The sequence below is a fragment of the Pholcus phalangioides genome, unplaced genomic scaffold, assembly GCF_987345545.1.
Source record: "Pholcus phalangioides strain wild (caught in Gottingen) unplaced genomic scaffold, Ppha-v1.0 ptg000004l_1, whole genome shotgun sequence".
Classification (NCBI taxonomy): Eukaryota; Metazoa; Arthropoda; class Arachnida; order Araneae; family Pholcidae; genus Pholcus; species Pholcus phalangioides.
In genome coordinates this window covers 52,461,867-52,479,344 of record NW_028301597.1, presented here as the reverse complement: position 1 = coordinate 52,479,344, position 17,478 = coordinate 52,461,867, and the positions used below count along the sequence as shown (strand labels likewise).

The following is a 17,478-nucleotide window of genomic DNA, read 5'->3' as shown; positions in this document are numbered from 1 at the left end:
AGCATAATGGAAAAAATTCCTAAAAAAAAATATATTTTTTTTGCAAAAAAAAAAATTTTTTTAATTTTGAATTAACTTTTTTCCCCCTAGCACTATTTCAGTCAAGCCAAAACAAAATGACAAATGGCTTGGTTACAAAATCAATTTTTGGCCTAAACAGTGCACTAGCAACCACAGATAATTCTTTGCTGTCTCTCCTCACATGTATCACATTCTTTTTTTTGAGTCTTCCAAAGTGCAGAGCTTGTCAACTCTCTTCGACAAGGCACAGCAAATTTCGAAGACGTACGTTTTTTAAGAATGACGCACCGTCCAGACCACTTTCAAAAGCACGATGCAAAATGTGTTAATTACAAGATCTGACGTAAATAAGGCAAGGTGAACCAGATAGTTTTAACTGCGTTGTTAATCATTTTTTAAATTTTACTGTTTTGCTCATATTTTACTGTTCAATGCCAGTGTAATCATTTTTGACAAATGAAGCACTTCCATTTCTAGCTCTTTGCTGAGCATTGTAAATATTGTTTATGCCACTTCATGCCTTAAAAATTCAGAAGACAACTGAATGCTATTGAATAGCATCATAATCACCAAACCTAGAATAGGCCTATGTATCCAACTGCTTTGAAATGCAAACTGTTTCACTTATTTGCACCATAATTTTGAATGATGAATGTTAGTTACTGTCCAAGACCATGAAATAATAAATACAAAATTATTTTTCCATCCAGACAGAAGTTTTTAATGACTACTATACTTGTTGAACCCTCAAACTAAGCAAATGAAAAATTAATCAAATGGTCCACATACACCCCCCCCCCCCAAATTACCTTAAAAATGATAAAATTTCTGCTTTGGCAGAATCATTAATTGCATTCTCCAACATTTGTAATATCTGGCAATATATCAATAATTTCCTGCTCAATTAAAATCAATTACAAATTTTGTCGATAGGATTTGGTAAAAAGTAGGAAAAGTAGGACAAAAACTAGAAAGTAGGACATTTTACCAAAAAGGAGGAAAAGTAGGACGAGTGGGAGCCCTGAAAATACTACTATGAAACCGTCCGTGCACCTCGTTAACATTCCTCTGAAGAATTTCTAACGAATGGGTATATGTAGGAGCGTGCGTCCCTATCGTATTTATGTTGCCAGCGTAATATTTGTGTCGTGTTATATTGATAACAAATGTGTGAATTTGCCTCTCATTTAGAGAATCGTGTCGAAGGTCTGCCTGCTCTCTGCAGAGAATTTTTTTAAAATAGGAGAACGGCTCGCATTCGCACATCGGAGTTGGAAAACCAGAGGAAAAACAATGTCGACCACCATTATTTTAGCCGACCACCACCAAGGCTCTACAAAAGGGAGGGGGGAAAAGGGGGGGGGGATAAACTGACCAATCAGCAGGTAGCGAAAATCCGCACCTCGAGGTGAAAACAGTTCGAATCAGGGCCGTAACTAGGATTTTTGCCCCCCCCCACACAACTTTAAAATTCGATAGTTCTATAACGCTGTTTTTTTTCGTCACCTAAAACTGCCGCCCGTTAATTTAGCTGCATAGGCCAATTGCCCCGCCCTCCCTTCTAGTTCCGACTGTGGTTCGAATCTTGCACCTCGTTGAGCGCCTCTTCCTCTCGAGTTTGTGCGGTTTAGAAGAAAAGAATACAATGTTTTTTTTCGCTAGTCTTCGTTATGCACTCCCGTTGCTTAATAAAATTTGAACCTGGATGCTCGCGGTGAGAGTTCAGCAGAATGCCCACACGACCACACAGCCGGCTTGAAGAAACCACTGGACTAAAATGTTCAAAATTACGACCTTCTTCGACTTTTGCTCAAGCAAATTAAAATTTAACGGTAATGAGTGGTCTTTCAACCGTAGATGCATTTGCGATTAGGTTATGACACAAGGTTACCATATTTATCGCCGATTCGTCGAATAGAGATCATCTGAACTTGTTAATCACTTGTAAGCGAAGGGGTTAAACAAGGGCTGAAGCGGGCAGGCAAATGCACAATAGAATTTGACGGACGAGATCCGACATGGAATAAAGGAAGAGTTACTAAATTTCCTTGAAAAAAATGATCATACTTGTGCTTTGAGTCGGTTAAAAACACACAAGCATGATAATATTTTTCAAGGAAATTTAGTTAACTCTTCCTTTATTCCATGTCGGATCTCGTCCGTCAATTTCTCTTATGCATTTGCCCACCCGCTTCAACCCTTGTTTAACCCCTTCGCTTACAAGCGATTAAAAACAAGTTCAGATGATCTCTATTCGACGAATCGGTGATAAATATGGTAACCTTGTGTCATAACCAAATCGCACATTATAAAAATAAAAAGGGGAGGAGACATGAAAGGAAAACAGCATAACAGATAAGTGAGTAGGTATAAAGTATATGTCTATTTTTACCCTCATCCTACCTATTCTTTCACTCTTATATGTATATAGTAGAAAGATGTACACACCATATGTGGGGGGGGGGGGAGAAAAATCACTATCGGGGTATAGAAAAAACGAAGAGGAAAAAATTATAGGGTTGCAACAAAGCTTCACGATAAGAAGAGAGGAAAGAAAGTACTTGAATTTATTCCACCAGCGTTTGAACGCAATATTACGTCATTGATCATAAAGTGGTTTACCCAAATTAAATACAGTTTCACCCGATGATTCTATTACATATTCAGACGTGCCAACTTTTGGAATTCAGAAATCCGCAGATTCTTCCGAAGGGGGGTAACCCCCCCCCCCCCCCCCAAGCACTCATAGACTCGTTAAAAAAAAAATTCGAAAACATTTTTTTTAAATAAATTATGAAAAAGTTCCATTCCTCCCCCCCCCCACCCCCGAGCAGAATATAATTCCATGTCAGTCTTTCCATGCAGAATAAAGAAATCACATCTACGTATACTGTTTATAAAACATAAGCGTTTCCTTTCGTGGATGCTATCAGTGATTGATAATCTTGAGTATAGGAACTCTCAAAAAGGTTTATATCTAGCTTTATATAGCTTAAAGTTTTATACTTTCTTTCTGAAGACATATTTAATCGGAGGAAACAATTAAAAAACTTCAAAATACAAAGCTGCGGACGAAAAAACGTGTTTACCGCATGGCTATATTGGAATACAATAAGGATTATACAGGAATTTCGGCAACCAAGGTCATGCCCCTGATAAATGATTGCCGATAAACGCTACTTAAAGTCTTTGCCAGTTGCTTAAATGCGGTCACCAAGACTTTTTTATACGGCTGCTCGATGGAAAATATCCACGGCTGTCCTCTATGGAAAATATCCACGGCTGTCCTCTATGGGTGTTTTCCCTAACGACTACTTTCATTGACGTCACGACAACGTGAAAGCTCGCTAACATCTAATTTTCTGCGAAAACCCGGAGAAATTTTAAAAAATCCGGAGAGCGGGAGGAAGGATGAAAAATCCGGAGTCTCCCGCCTAAATCCGGAGAGTTGGCAGGTCTGAATATTCCCTTGGGGGAAACCCGACTTGAGGGGGGAAAAACTTTGAATAACAAAATAGAAAAAAACTGAAGCCATAACAAGCAAGATGCCCATAAACAAATATGGATAAATGGTGATGCAGCACCTTTTATGGAATCAAATTTTGAATAAAAAACACAAGAGTAGTACAGGGTCATACCTGGGCCCGTGGGTCTCATGTAGTAGAGGGCTCCAGATATGATAATGAGATACAAGTGTGAATAAAATAAATTTTCTAGAGTACATCTGAATAATTTGAAACAAAGCATCGAGTCCAAACTGAAGTCGTGCGAACGAAGGGGTTGCATAACAAGAAACCAGGGCATAAAGGCCACGTTCTCAAAAAATTCCGAAATTTCACCAGAATATCAGTGCGAATTTTAAAAACAAAAAAAAATTACATATGTAAAAAATAAGTAAAGAATGTTTGAAAGCCAAATTTTTCCGAGAGGTTGGAATTGAATTTTTGAAAGATGCAATCGCAGTATGAAAATTACGACAATCCCCAAAATAAAATCACTGTCTTGATTACGTATAAATTGTTGCGTCCTGGCGATAATTATTAACAAGTAATTTCGATCCAAACACTTCATTAGTAATTATCGTCATGTGGTGCTACACCCATCGATACATCGAATTTTTTTTTCCTGTCACATGGATGACATTACCTCATTCTCTTCTCTGAGAACAGCCTTTTGAAAACAAAATACAAATACAAGGCCAGGCAAAATGCCCAACTAGGTGGCTATAAAAGTACGCATATATTTTTGTGTTTGTAATGCTTTTATTTTTCAAAAATTGTGGCTGACGAATGATTTTTGCGGCAAAAAATAATGTTTCACCCAACAAAGCGAGACACTCGAAAATGTGGAAGGGCGGAATGAATTTTACATATTCAAAAATATAGTATATCCTATTTTCATTGTTCCTTAACACAAGGCCATAATATGTTATAACTGTTTCCGTTTTCTCATCTTTTTTTTTCGAAATGGGGGATTTTGTAAAAGTGAAAGCAATCTAAAATTGAATATCTTGCTTTTGATGGGCTGAAAACAGCTGTTGCCGTTCAGGGTATAGTTCGGTATGTATAGTTCGTTATAGATGAGAGGGGAGTTTGTTCAAAGGATGGAAAACTGTCACAGCTATATAAAGGGTCATGACTATTGGGGGAGATGGGACAAACTCCCTACAATACCAGATGCTCTTAAATGTTCTCGAATTTCCAACATCCACCCACGAGAAAAAAACATCCACGAACCTTCTAGTTTTTTTTTGTTTTTTTTTTTTGGAGATGGGACCGGGGGGGGGGGGGGAAGAGCATCATCAACATTCGGAAAATATAGTCATTATTTTAAAAGTGGAGTTTCTCCCAAGGCCTTCAGGCAAGAGAGAGCAAACAAATCATGAAATCACACAGATGAAATATTTTTAGTCTGTATTATTACAATCAGCTATTTGCAAATAAACTGCTCTATATGAAGGCCTTCATCTGTAAAAGTTGGAATGAACGGATGGGTGAAATTTCTATCTTATATTTTTAAAAATTTCTGAATTTTTCTCTGGCTGATGATTGGAGTTTACTGGATAAGAAATACATATGTACTAATGGAAAAAGATGTTTGACTCTTTATAAACGAGACAGATTCCCATTTCAAAAGATTAAAAAAAAATAAAATTATGGTTCTTCGAATAGAGAAACTATTACCGATTGTCATAACTTTCCCACATACTGTACAGGGTATCCATTCTTATCGTTTATCAACAGTCAATTCCTAAATACTCGTAGGCAATGTTCAACTACGAAAAATGTTTCAAGCGTTGTCTCGTCGTCATACTCCATTGTAGTAATCACATTGAAAATTTTACGCATTCTTTGAGTAGCAATTTTTTTCAATTTTTTAGTCGCCATGGTCACCTGGACTAGCCAAGACCTGGCAGGGACAGCCTAAAAATTCAAATTTTGTGACTTTCATAAACTCTAACGCCTTCTAAGATGATATATATACATTCAAATGCTGTGACTCATTTCATAATTTGAGGTTTCCTCTAAGATGATTTAGGAATTGGCTATTAGACAACGATAAGAATGAACCACTAGGTGTATAATTCACTTTTAGTATCACTTTTTGGATTTTTTACCCCGCAAGCAGGTGATTGGTGTTGTTTGGGACGATAATGACGACAGATGAGAGAATAATTACCAGCAGAAAAACAGTTTCAAAGAAACTGAATCACGCTCTAAGTAGGACAACACGGAAATGAAGAGACACCAACCAGTGCGGGTATGAGTACAAATAAATTTATTTTTGCGACGAGTTATCCAGAAGAGCTATAGTAAATATTTTCCAAGAAGCGGAGGAGAATTTCGATCTCCTACAACTATCATCTTCTTCTACGTAAAATAAGTAACGAGTGGCTTATGCGATTCATGCATTGGTAACTTCTATTCGTCGTTTTGAAAAGAAATGCCAATCAAATTAGAGATTTGGAATAAAATAATGATGCCGCCGCCCCCCCCCCGCAATCAAGAGATTGAAATTTCGAAACCACCTTAAAAGCTACGCCGTCTAATAAATGTTAGTACACATGGGACGTTTTTTCACGACTTTTTTGAAAACGTTATAAGGGGAATAAACTGTATATTGCCTCTCAGCTGTTGAACGTAAAGTGAACGTGCGTGTATTTTCCCTTTCTATTACCAGAACATGCACTCTAAGGTGACCCTCCCTCTCCCCTTACTGAAAATACTCTGAGTAGCGAGATTTCCTGGCCAAGCTACTCAGGAAGGTAGCTCTTCGGATTTAAAAAACATATATATACAGTAATAAGTAAAAGGTGAAGTCATACCCTTGCTGGAAAAGTCGAACGGCACTTATCTTGAACATTTGAAGTAATTTAAGAAACGCGAATGACACTAAGGAAGACAGCATCGATTAGAAAACTAAATAATTACTCATACTGGGCAATAAACACAGCGGGAAAGAGTAGTTATTCACATAAAACTCACGAGAACCGATGAGCTACTGAAAGAATATTTGAGAATTGGGGATGAACAACTTCACTCACATGTGCCGATTCAATCAGGGGCATTTTTTTTTCAACCCGTTGTCTCTGTTTATCCTCTCGTTGGCATGGTTAATTATAAAATGTGTTGTTTTCTTCCTCTTCCACTCTTCCCCCCCCCCCCAACGACAGTGAGTATTACACACACAGAGAAAGGATGTGTTTTCGGCATAATGGTTGGAACAATGCCATCACGAACCCGAGGAACACTAGACGATGAGGAACCATCCAGTATGGTTCAAAAGGGGGGTTACAGTAGCAAAATGAATGAAACGATTATGCGATGGCATGGTGAATCTCGAAAGAGCGCGCACTCATTTTTTTTTTAAATATGTTATATGGTAAATTGAACGGTATAGGTCAGAGGTTTCCAACGTTACGCGCGAAACCTTTAATGGATAAAAGAACAGGGCTGGAACTAGAGGGGAAAAGGAGACAACTGCCCCGGGCCATAAATTCTAGGGGAGAGAACAAAAATACCATTTAAAAATCTTTGAATTTTGCAGTGGTAGAGGCGGCAAAATCATGTTTGCCCCCTCCATCCCACAAAAAGCTTCGTTACGGCCTTACTACCATGGAGAACCCAAACAAATAACGGACATTTCTCCAATTCCTATATATTTATTGTAATGCTAATGAAATATTTCATAGTCTTCGAGACCACGAAGTTGAGCAAATCAGTTGGATCAGTAGCCTCAAAGCCTCAAGTACGCTGTTCCGAAAAAAAAAAAAAAAAAAAAAAATAGTTCACAGAAATTCCTTAATTAAGTTTACGAGTGTTTATCATTAGTTCTTGAAGTAAGAACTAAATTACTTCAAAATTCAATTAAACTACATTTGTCAAAACACTTCTGGTCCACCAAAAAAAACCACAACCTTCAAACACATCAGCTAGGCTACTCGATATGTTAACATATGTTAAACAGAAGAAAGATAACTCCCAAAGAAGTCGTTCCCAAAAAAAAAAGTACAAACCGTTTCCGATGGTATCTAATTTTTTTTGCAGCAAAACCTCAAAATCTGACTGTCCAAGCTTAAAAAAAAAAAAGTGTTAAACAAAGATTCGGTGTAAATTTGGAATTTTTCTTATCAAAAAACTTCAAAAATCACATTTTATATATATATGCCACAAATAAATAAAACTGGCAATAAAATCTCTGCATCGGCGATGCACTCTTTTTCCGTTCCTGGAATGTCCATCACTTTCCTTGGAGGTGCTTTATTACGGCCACATCCGAGCAGGGCAATACGTTCCTTCGGCGTGTGCAACTGGTTATTCTTCATGTCCAAGGAAGAATTGTGTTTGCTCAAGAAGTCCGCTCCGATGATGCACGGATCCCTTAGGCCCCTTTCACACGGAGCGGATGCGGGTCCGCATACCCTTTCAAACGAGCGCTGAAGATGCGAACGAATCGCCCGCATCTTTAGTTCGAAATTCGTGCATAAAAACTGTTTTTTCCCAATTTTTGTAATTATTTTTCTCCTTCACCCCTGATTCAGTGCCCATAGGCAGCCTAGAGGCATTCTTTGGTGGTTTTTATCATTGAGCCTAAAGATGCCTCCATTCCGCATTTTCAAAAAAATTTTGAAAAAAAAAAAATCTGTCTTTTCGGAAAAATATGAAAGAAAATTCCAAAAACACATCCAATGTTCGAAAAATCCAATCCAAAACATTCGATGTTCAAAAAACAACAACAACAAACAAAAACAAACAACAACAAAAACAACAACACAAACAAAAACAAACAACAACAAAAACAACAACACAAACAAAAACAACAAAAACAACAACACAAACAACAACAACAACAAATATATATATATTTATTTATTTATTTTCAGCAAATATCAAAGAATTTGCAAGTATAAAAAAAAGGAGGGGTTGGGACTTTCAAAATGTCTGTGCTTAGAAATATTCACATCACAATTCTGTCTTAGGCGGGGATTACACTATAAAAGTTTTGTAAAAGCTCTTTGATAAAACGTGAAAAATTCAACCATTAAGATCACCGGTTGCATTTGCTTGAATGCAACAGATGCGCCTATTGGTTGAATTTTTCAACTTTTATAAAAGATCTTTTACAAAACTTTATAGTATAATCCCGGCCTCAAGTCCGGATTACACTATAAAAATTTTATAATAATTCTTTTAAAAAAGCAACTAATAAATTTGTGGGTTGCACTTGCAATTTATTAGTTGCTTTTTTCAAGTTTTATAAAATAACTTTCATAAACCTTTTAGAGTGAAATCCCATCCTTAGATTAGTCACTACTGAAATATAAAATTTCATTTTTTTAAGTTTACAGACTAAATATTGAGTAAAATATACTTGTAGGTATCCGGGGAACCACCAAAAAATATTCAAGTGCTAGGGTCTTCAAACGGCCCTGAGTGAACACCGTACGTGGATAACGTTGTTTAATAAAAGTATTTTTTTTAAAGTTTAAAAAAATTAACAGATTAAAAATTTAAAAACATAACAAATATTTAAAATAATGTCAGATATTTATATTTTTAAATAATTTTAAAAATTTAAAAAGAAAAAAATTAAAATTTTTAAATTAAATTTTAAAGTTATTAAAGTATGTAGTCAATTAAATATTCGTAATGGCTTATAGTTTTGGTCCCGTCAGTGGCCGTAGTTGGCAGGTTTTATTATATAAAATTGTGAAATATGGACAAAAGGCAGTTAAAGTTGCTATATCTCCATCTCAGAAGGAAACGGAGGGATAGACGTATGTAGTTACATTATATTAATGAACAGGGACCATCATATGGTGTTTTTAAGGGTATTTATGGCAAATAATTAAAAAAATTCCGTGAAAAATCACCTTCAAAAAGTAGCCAAAGATGCGGACGAATTCGCTCCGCATCCGCATCGTCTGAACAGCTCCGAATAAACCTATTGTCAAAACTTCTATGTGCGGATGCGGAGCCCGCACTTAGGTTTTGACACATGCGGACGACGTCCGGACCCGCATACCCCTACAAGTTTATTGTACTCGATATTCAGTCTATAAACTGAAAACTTAGTTGAGGAACTAATCTAAGGATGGGATTTCACTATAAAAAGGTTTATGAAAGTTATTTTATAAAACTTGAAAAAAGCAACTAATAAATTTATTAGTTGCTTTTTTTTAAATAATTGTTATAAAATTTTTATAGTGTAATCCGGCCGGGATTATACTATAAAGTTTTATAAAAGAACTTTTATGAAAGTTGAAAAATTCAACCAATAGGCGCATCGGTTGCATTCAAGAAAATGCAACCGGTGCACACACACACACATTTTGTATTAAAAAAATTCAACCAATAAGATAATATTGGTTGAATTTTTCACGTTTTATCAAAGAGCTTTTACAAAACTTTTATAGTGTAATCCCGGCCTAAGGCTGGTATTACACTATAAAACTTGAAAAATGTAACCAATAAACACATCTGTTACATTCGAGCGAACTTAACTGATCGGCCTATCGGTTGCATTTTTCAAGTTTTATAAACTAACTTTTATAAAACTTTTATACTGTAATCCCGGCCTAAGACAGAAATATTCACATCACAATTCTAAGCACAGACATTTTGAACGTTCCCACCCCTCCCCTTTTTTTCTACTTGCAAATTCTTTGATATCTCCTGAATTTTGTTTTTAGGAACATCGAATGTTTTGGATGTTTTTGGATTGGATTTTTCGAACATTGGATGTTTTTGGAATTTTTCTTTCATATTTTTCCGGAAAGACGGATTTTTTTTTTCAAAATGTTTTGAAAATATTTGAAGACATTTTCTCCCATCCACTACTTGTGAGGATCGGAATTAAGACATCTTTATTCCCATATTCTATGTGGCTCTAGACTAAACCACCAAAGAATGCCACTAGGCTGCCTATGGCCACTGAATCAGGGGTGAAGGAGAAAAATAATTACAAAAATTGCGAAAAAATAGTTTTTATGCACGAATTTCAACCTAAAGTGCTCGTGTGCCTAAAGTGCTCGTGTGAAAGGGTATGCGGACCCGCTTCCGCATCCGCTCCGTGTGAAAGGGGCCTTATGCCTTCCATGAAGACGGTGTGTTGGTATGTGACCGTGGCGAACTTCACTGAGACTTTGTTTTCCACGCACAGCCATTTTCTCTCCCGTGACTGTCTGCAGCGTTAACGATGGTGGTACATAGAGAAGTCGTTGCTGGAATTTCCGAGCCAGGTTCGTCTTGACGATGCTCACATTGGCTTCGGTGTCGATGCTCACATTGGCTTCGGTGTCGATGACCATCCTACACGGCAGTCCATCAATCTCGCCTCTTACGTGGAGTCCGTGGTGACGTGATACACTCAGCATGGCGCATCTTTCGTATCGGTAGCTGCGACTGAGCATACGCTCCGCAGGTAGCCTTTTTCGTGGCATTTCCAGCTTTCCAACGACTTGTCTCTCTGGTTTTCATGGTCATCTTTGGCACTTTTCAGGAGATCTTTCAGCTCTCTGATGGAGGTGATAAAACGGCGGCGCTCGTGGCCTGGATCTTTTCTTCGATGTCTGATTTCATCTGGCCCATCAAAGACATCAGTTCGATGGACAAACAGATTTATTTACAGAACAGCAATTTACACGTATTTACAACCTAATCAGAGAGCTAACAACTTTCTCGCAAAGTTCAATCACAACTGACTCTGGTGTGGGAACCACACTGGAGGGGGCGGGACCTTTCAGAATGTTCTCACCAATCGCACCCCTCTCCGATAAATCGAAACCGGCATCAACTCCTGTTGCCAACAGAAGACCGCGATAAAAAAACCGCGCCATCTATCGTCTATAAATCGTAACAAATCTCCTTTCCCAACCATGCACCTGAGAAATACGATACCATGGAAATTCTGTTCATTTCTGCTTTCTCCCACTCAAGGAGGATAGAATGTACTCGAAGTTATTTATGGTGAAGTGTATGGCATGGTTTCTTTTGCGTTAAAGCCTTATTAAGAAGCTAAATACTGCACACTGATCAGCCTGTTCTTGTTATAGGTCTATATGAACTGGGTGACTTTTTTTCGCCGAAATCGTCGTTTTACCCTATTTTTGAATAACACTGCATCCATCGATTGAAATGTTTTGGCAGGCCACCTAAATATCGACAGCGGGCCATGGGTTGAAGACCCCTAACTTAGAGTTTCAGTCACGATTCTCAACAATGTTGTCCTAGAAACTTCTAGTGAAAGGTTGGTTATCTTAAAGTGACGATTTTCTTTGACTTTTGCATTCACACGCTAAACGAGATCGTCAGTCTGGACACTAGGTCTGCCACTCCTCTGCTCATTGTGAACGGCCTTTCTCAAAATCACGACACCATTGTCTCACTTTTCCTTCCAAAAATCAGGGTTGTTTTGGTTTAAACCTTGGTTTTAACCAAATGTTTTTTTTTCAAAAAATCAAATAAAAGTGGCATAAATATAATTTTTTCCTTGAAAAATATATTGGTTCATTATTAGCCAAAATGTTTCATTTTTACCACATTATATATTCTTGGGGTGCATTTTGATGGTATATCTTCAAATGGCATAAGATGGTATAAGTGGTTTTTTTCAAAAAGTCTCATAAAAAAAAAAAAGTGGCCTGAATATATATATATATATATATTTTCATATGAAGTATCTTAGTTATTTAAAGTTATATACAGAAGCCAAAATTTCTCATTTTCACCATATTTTCTAACCCGTCGCTACATTCTGATGCTCTATCTTTAGCAAATTCATGAATAAGGATAGCATCACACATCTACATGTAGTGGTGTATGGCGGGGGGGGGGGGGGTGTCTCATGGGGTTTCTTTTTCCCTTCACAAAGAAGCAGCAACAGTAGTGACACCATCATGTTAGGGGAAGGTGGTCCTATAATCCAATAAAGACACCAGCTGTCCTTAAAGGACAAAGACTAGTAGTTACACATTACCTCACAGACATTTAATTTTCTTCCCCATAAGTAGCAGCACATCTCGTACAGTATATCACCCAGTCTTAATATTCAACAGTTTTCTTTTATACTTTCATGGTTAAGTCCAGTTAATCAAGGTTCTACAGGCCTGTTTACACAAGGCAAATGCTTTAGTTGGTAACTTAATTGTAACTTACCGATTCTTCTTGAGTGTCCACACGATAAGTGGTAAGTAGACGCTCATTGGATAATTTTTACGGAGGTAGCATGCGCGCTTCAGTCTACTCAAATCCACGGGGAGAGAGAGACGCACAACGCGCGGGAGAATAATAGTAATTTTTTATTTATCTGGCATTGAGAGAGGTGCTTTTTTTAAAGCTCATAGCTTTCGTAACGCTGGATGAAGATGATCAGGTAGAACTTATGAATACTCAGCCACATTATATTCTTAAAAAAAAAATATCATATACAAATACAAATACAACGCCACAACAGGCAAATTGCCCAACGAGGTGGCTGACTTATGAACCTCATGGATCCCCGAGCCATTTTTTGGAGGCCCTACCTACTACTGCTACATCACACATGAAACTCCCCCCCCCCCCCCGCGGAACCCCCCAACGAATCGGTACATGCGGTTATGTGCGTGTACGTGTAGTGCAACCTGACGTAAAGTTTGTTTCTGTGTAATGCTTGTTATGTGTAGTACTGTCATCTGCCCCCAGTTTTTCTAACAGTGAGTGAAGTGTTATGATTGAATTATTTATCGTTGTAGGACTGTTGCTCTCTGTGGCGAGACTTTTTAATGGGGGGATCGGCTCGCATTTGCGCCTTGAAGTTGGGAACCACAGAAAACCAACTTCAGCCGACCACCACTGTGGGGTTCGAACCCGGAGTGGTGGTCGGCTGAAGTTGGTTTTCTGTGGTTCCAACCAGTAAATTCATTCACTTTCCCAAGAGGGGAAAAAAGAATACACAACATATAAACTTATGTAAGTCATCGAGAAGAAATATAAGATTTCTCTATTTCTTCTCTAAGTTTTAAATATCGATTATATGATATTTTAATCGAAGTTAAAGAGGAGATAAATTATATATGAATTACGTAAGCTGAAAATATGGGAGAAGATTCGTAGGAAATTCTAAGGGTTAAAAATTAAATAATAAAAATTCTCATTAAACAAATATTATTTCCAAATTTTCGAAATTATTTTTTCATTTAATCTATAGAGATGATATCTTTATGTTAAATATTTGATCATGTATTTTCACAACAGATGGCAGCAAATTCGTTCTGAACGAGAGACATATTCGAAACCCCCAACCAGTTTTTAATATATAAATCCTCCACACCTGATATATATTTTTGAATCTTCAAATTTTTTCAACTCCTGACATCACGTCGACAGAATATTCCATAGTTTTTTCCAACATCGAATAATTTTTAGCTTGTTTGTTAAGGTAATTTTCATTTCTATAGTTCAACAAACATTCATGGCGAAGATATTTTTCAACAAACTTGAAGGTTGTGTCCTCTGGCCACCTCACCATCCAATATTTCCACGGAATTCTAGCGAAACTTCAGTTCAGAAGACAACGGAGCATGAACAGGTTCACGCTTGAGATCAAAATAAACCCCTCTGTGAGAGAGCAAAAAGACCCCTCCAGCGCGGCAGGTCACGCCCACTGGCGCATATTCACTTACCAACTAAATCACTTGCGCACTTGCCAACTAAAGCCGTGTAAACAGCCCTTATCGTCTGCATACATCATATCGTACTTGGCAACTTAAAATTAAATTGCCAACTAAAGCACTTGCCTCGTGTAAACAGGCCTTAATGTATAGTAGTAACAGATTTATGAAAAATCAGCTATATATAGGGTGATTATAATTAAAGTTTTGATTCCAAAACTATACAATAAGTACTGGTCAGAATGACTTGAAAATTTGCATGGATATTCCTGAAGCAATGGAAGTTTCTTTCGCAAAAGGAAAAAAAAAAGTGCAAAATGTGCAAGTAGATGATGCTGTACTTGGTCAGCAGTATAATCTATTTTGTGCAACCACATCATTTCGGCACTCATTTCGGCACATCATCTGTGTAGGCACTAAAACAACCAATGTATTGTATGCCCATACTGAGTGAGCCTCTGACCTCGATGCACGAAGGGAGGGTTCATTTTCTAACGAGAGGAATGGAGGAAAAAAACTTGTTGAAATAGCACAAAAGAGACTCTAATGGAAAATACAAACATGTTTCTTTTCCCTGCGACATTTTTACCCAAAGGTAGAGATGTGAGGTTAGAATATTCTCCTGGATGTAAAAATTTGAGAATAATCTAGAATATATTCATTTTTCTTTTAAATAATTTAAATTTTTTTACTAATTTTGTGAAATATAAATCAGTTTTCATTACCTGAAACATTTACAACAAAACAATTTTTGGTATAATCACCCCCAATGACAACTTTTAGTTTGATGAGAGGTTTGACTCCAGATCACGATGAGAGGTTTCAAAAGTTTAGTTATAAAGAGTTTTAGAAACTTTTTAAAAATTTTTAAGCTTAATCTAAATTAGATAAATTTTCAGAAATAAGTTCAAAACAAAAGAAATTAAACCAAAGTTGTTTGATAAAAGAAGATATTCTTACATAATCAGCTTTATTCTAAGAAGATACAGAACTGTTGTTTTCTTCAATGCACATACACTTAAATTCGGCATCACTCACATTTCTTTAAAAGTTGTGCAATTCAGCCTTGTTGGTTTAACTTTCTTGCTTTCAAACTTTAATATTGTAGTCTACAAACTTCAAATGCCCATCTTCTTGCAGGGAAGAGAGACTAGGACAGAATATTTTCAAGAATATTCTCTCAAAGGACTACTGTTAGAAGTTACTAGAGAATATTCTTATCAAAAATAACAATTATTCTCAAGTTATTTATATCGAGATTATTCATTATAATACATGCCATTACATATATTCTTGATAATATTCTCTGGAAAGATTTCGGTAACTGAAGAATATTCTCATCAAGGAGAATATTCTCTGGAAGAACTATTATTAATAACTTCCGAATAATTCTCATTATTTTCTATAAAAATATTCCCCAGTAATTTATGAAACTAGTCCTTCCAGAGTATATTTTCAAGAATATTATATGTAACTATATTATAAATAACAGGAGAATATTCTTATCAAGAACTTATAAGAATATTCTCTCAAGTTATTTATAATAGTAGTCCTACCAGAGAACATTCTCGAATATTCTCCTAGATGAGAATATTCTCCAAAAAGATTATTATCGAGAATTTTACATCTCTACACATTGCAATACCAGCAAAGCAGCTGCTGAAGACCCATTTTGACAATAACAGGATGGCACGAAACCTGGCCGGCCGTCAGTTCATTTGACCTTAACCCTTGCAACTTTTTTCAAAAAAAAAAAAGTTTTTTGAAAAAAAACAAAAACTGGTTTTTGGTTTAAATAGTATTAACATTAAAAACAATGAAATTTCGGAAAAATCATTCAAACTTCTAATAATTAACTAAAATAAAATGGTTATTAATGTAATTAACAATATTCCCATACTAATTAATCAATAAATATTTCTTACATTTTAACAAAAACCAACTTTTGAAATTTAATTATTTTTTGCTTAACTCAATGGATTACTGTGTGTTTGAAAATTCTTTTAATGTTATTATTAATCATATAATATATAAAGGTTTTTCTCCAGTTACTTTCAGTATGCTTAATTAGGAACCCATTTTGCAAAAAGTAATAAAAATTAGGTGAATATGATGTATTTAATGAAGCATAAATAATGCAGATTAATTAGCAATGATTTACGATATACAGGGTGATTATAACTAAGGTTCTGATTTCAAAACACTAAAAAAAGAATGATTGTCAAAATGACTTGAAAATTGACATGATTATTCCTGAAAAATGCAATTTTATTTGATAAAGGGGAAAAAATACTTAAAAATGTAAAATTAATGACATCATCCAACATATGGGAAATTTGCTCGCAGAACGGAAATAATAGCCAGTCATGGCAAAATTTCATAATTCATGGAAACATCACAAAAACAAAGTAATTGAACAAATAACTACACCTTACTTAAGAAATGTTAAATATGTTGTCCACCGTGTGTTCTGGCTATGAGATTGAAAGCAAAAAAAATTGTGTATAATTGGTAGCATCAGGGGTGCAAGCGCCCCTCATCTATTTCGGAGCAGCAAATTTCATTTTTGGAGCAGAAATTTTGAAAATGGAGCAGAACTAAAAACTAACTATATCTGCAATATAAGGAGTAATTTTTCTGTGAAATGCCAAAGGTTTTGCCAAAAATGGTTGAAACAAATAATTCTAAATAAATTTCCTTCACAAATTAAAATCCATTTAAATTTTTTCTGAATTATCGTATCTGTCACTACTGAAACATGCATTACTGAAATGACGAATAAAAATTATCAGACTCTTTTCAAATTAAGCAACATGCATACTAAAAACCTTGGCAACAAGAATTTCTGCTGCTTGAACACCAAAATCTTATTCATCCTGATATAGCAAGAAAAGTGCGTGCAGGGTATAATAAGGGTTTTCGTAAAAAAAAAAATTAGCTTCTCACAAAATTTAAAGAAATTATTAAATTTAAAAGCAAAATGCAAAAAGCGAGAAAAATATGAATACCTTATTTATTTAAACAATTTCTCAACCTAATAGCATGTTAATAGATTACAAATCACGAGTCACTTTCAGAAGTTCAGCATCTCAATGGCAATTTTTTTTCAAATATTTCATGCCCTTGAACATAAGATTTTATGTCTTATTCCATTAAAGCATTAGATGGACAGATTTTTCAATGTTCGAACAGACTTTTATTTATTTGTTAACAATGAACTCTCTTTCACTGTCTCCGTTACCATGTGCTAAAGATAAAAAAGCCTTCACCAAAACTGGCAAAATTTTGACATTTGGGCTGCTTTC

General features: G+C 35.9%; 1 protein-coding gene across 3 annotated transcripts in view; it reads right to left on the bottom strand.

The window, feature by feature from the left end:
• LOC149087828 (uncharacterized) overlaps positions 1–17,478 on the bottom strand; it is a 337,458-nt gene that overhangs the window by 306,840 nt on the left and 13,140 nt on the right. Inside the window, exon 1 of one of the 3 annotated variants that reach the window (XM_089231739.1) lies at positions 6,347–6,528. The exons of the other annotated variants lie outside the window; for them this stretch is intronic. Within the exon in view, the coding sequence (XP_089087865.1) occupies positions 6,347–6,429 (83 nt within the window). The 5' untranslated portion in view covers positions 6,430–6,528. Of the gene's footprint in view, positions 1–6,346; positions 6,529–17,478 lie in introns of those variants that run through there. 3 annotated transcript variants of the gene reach the window in all.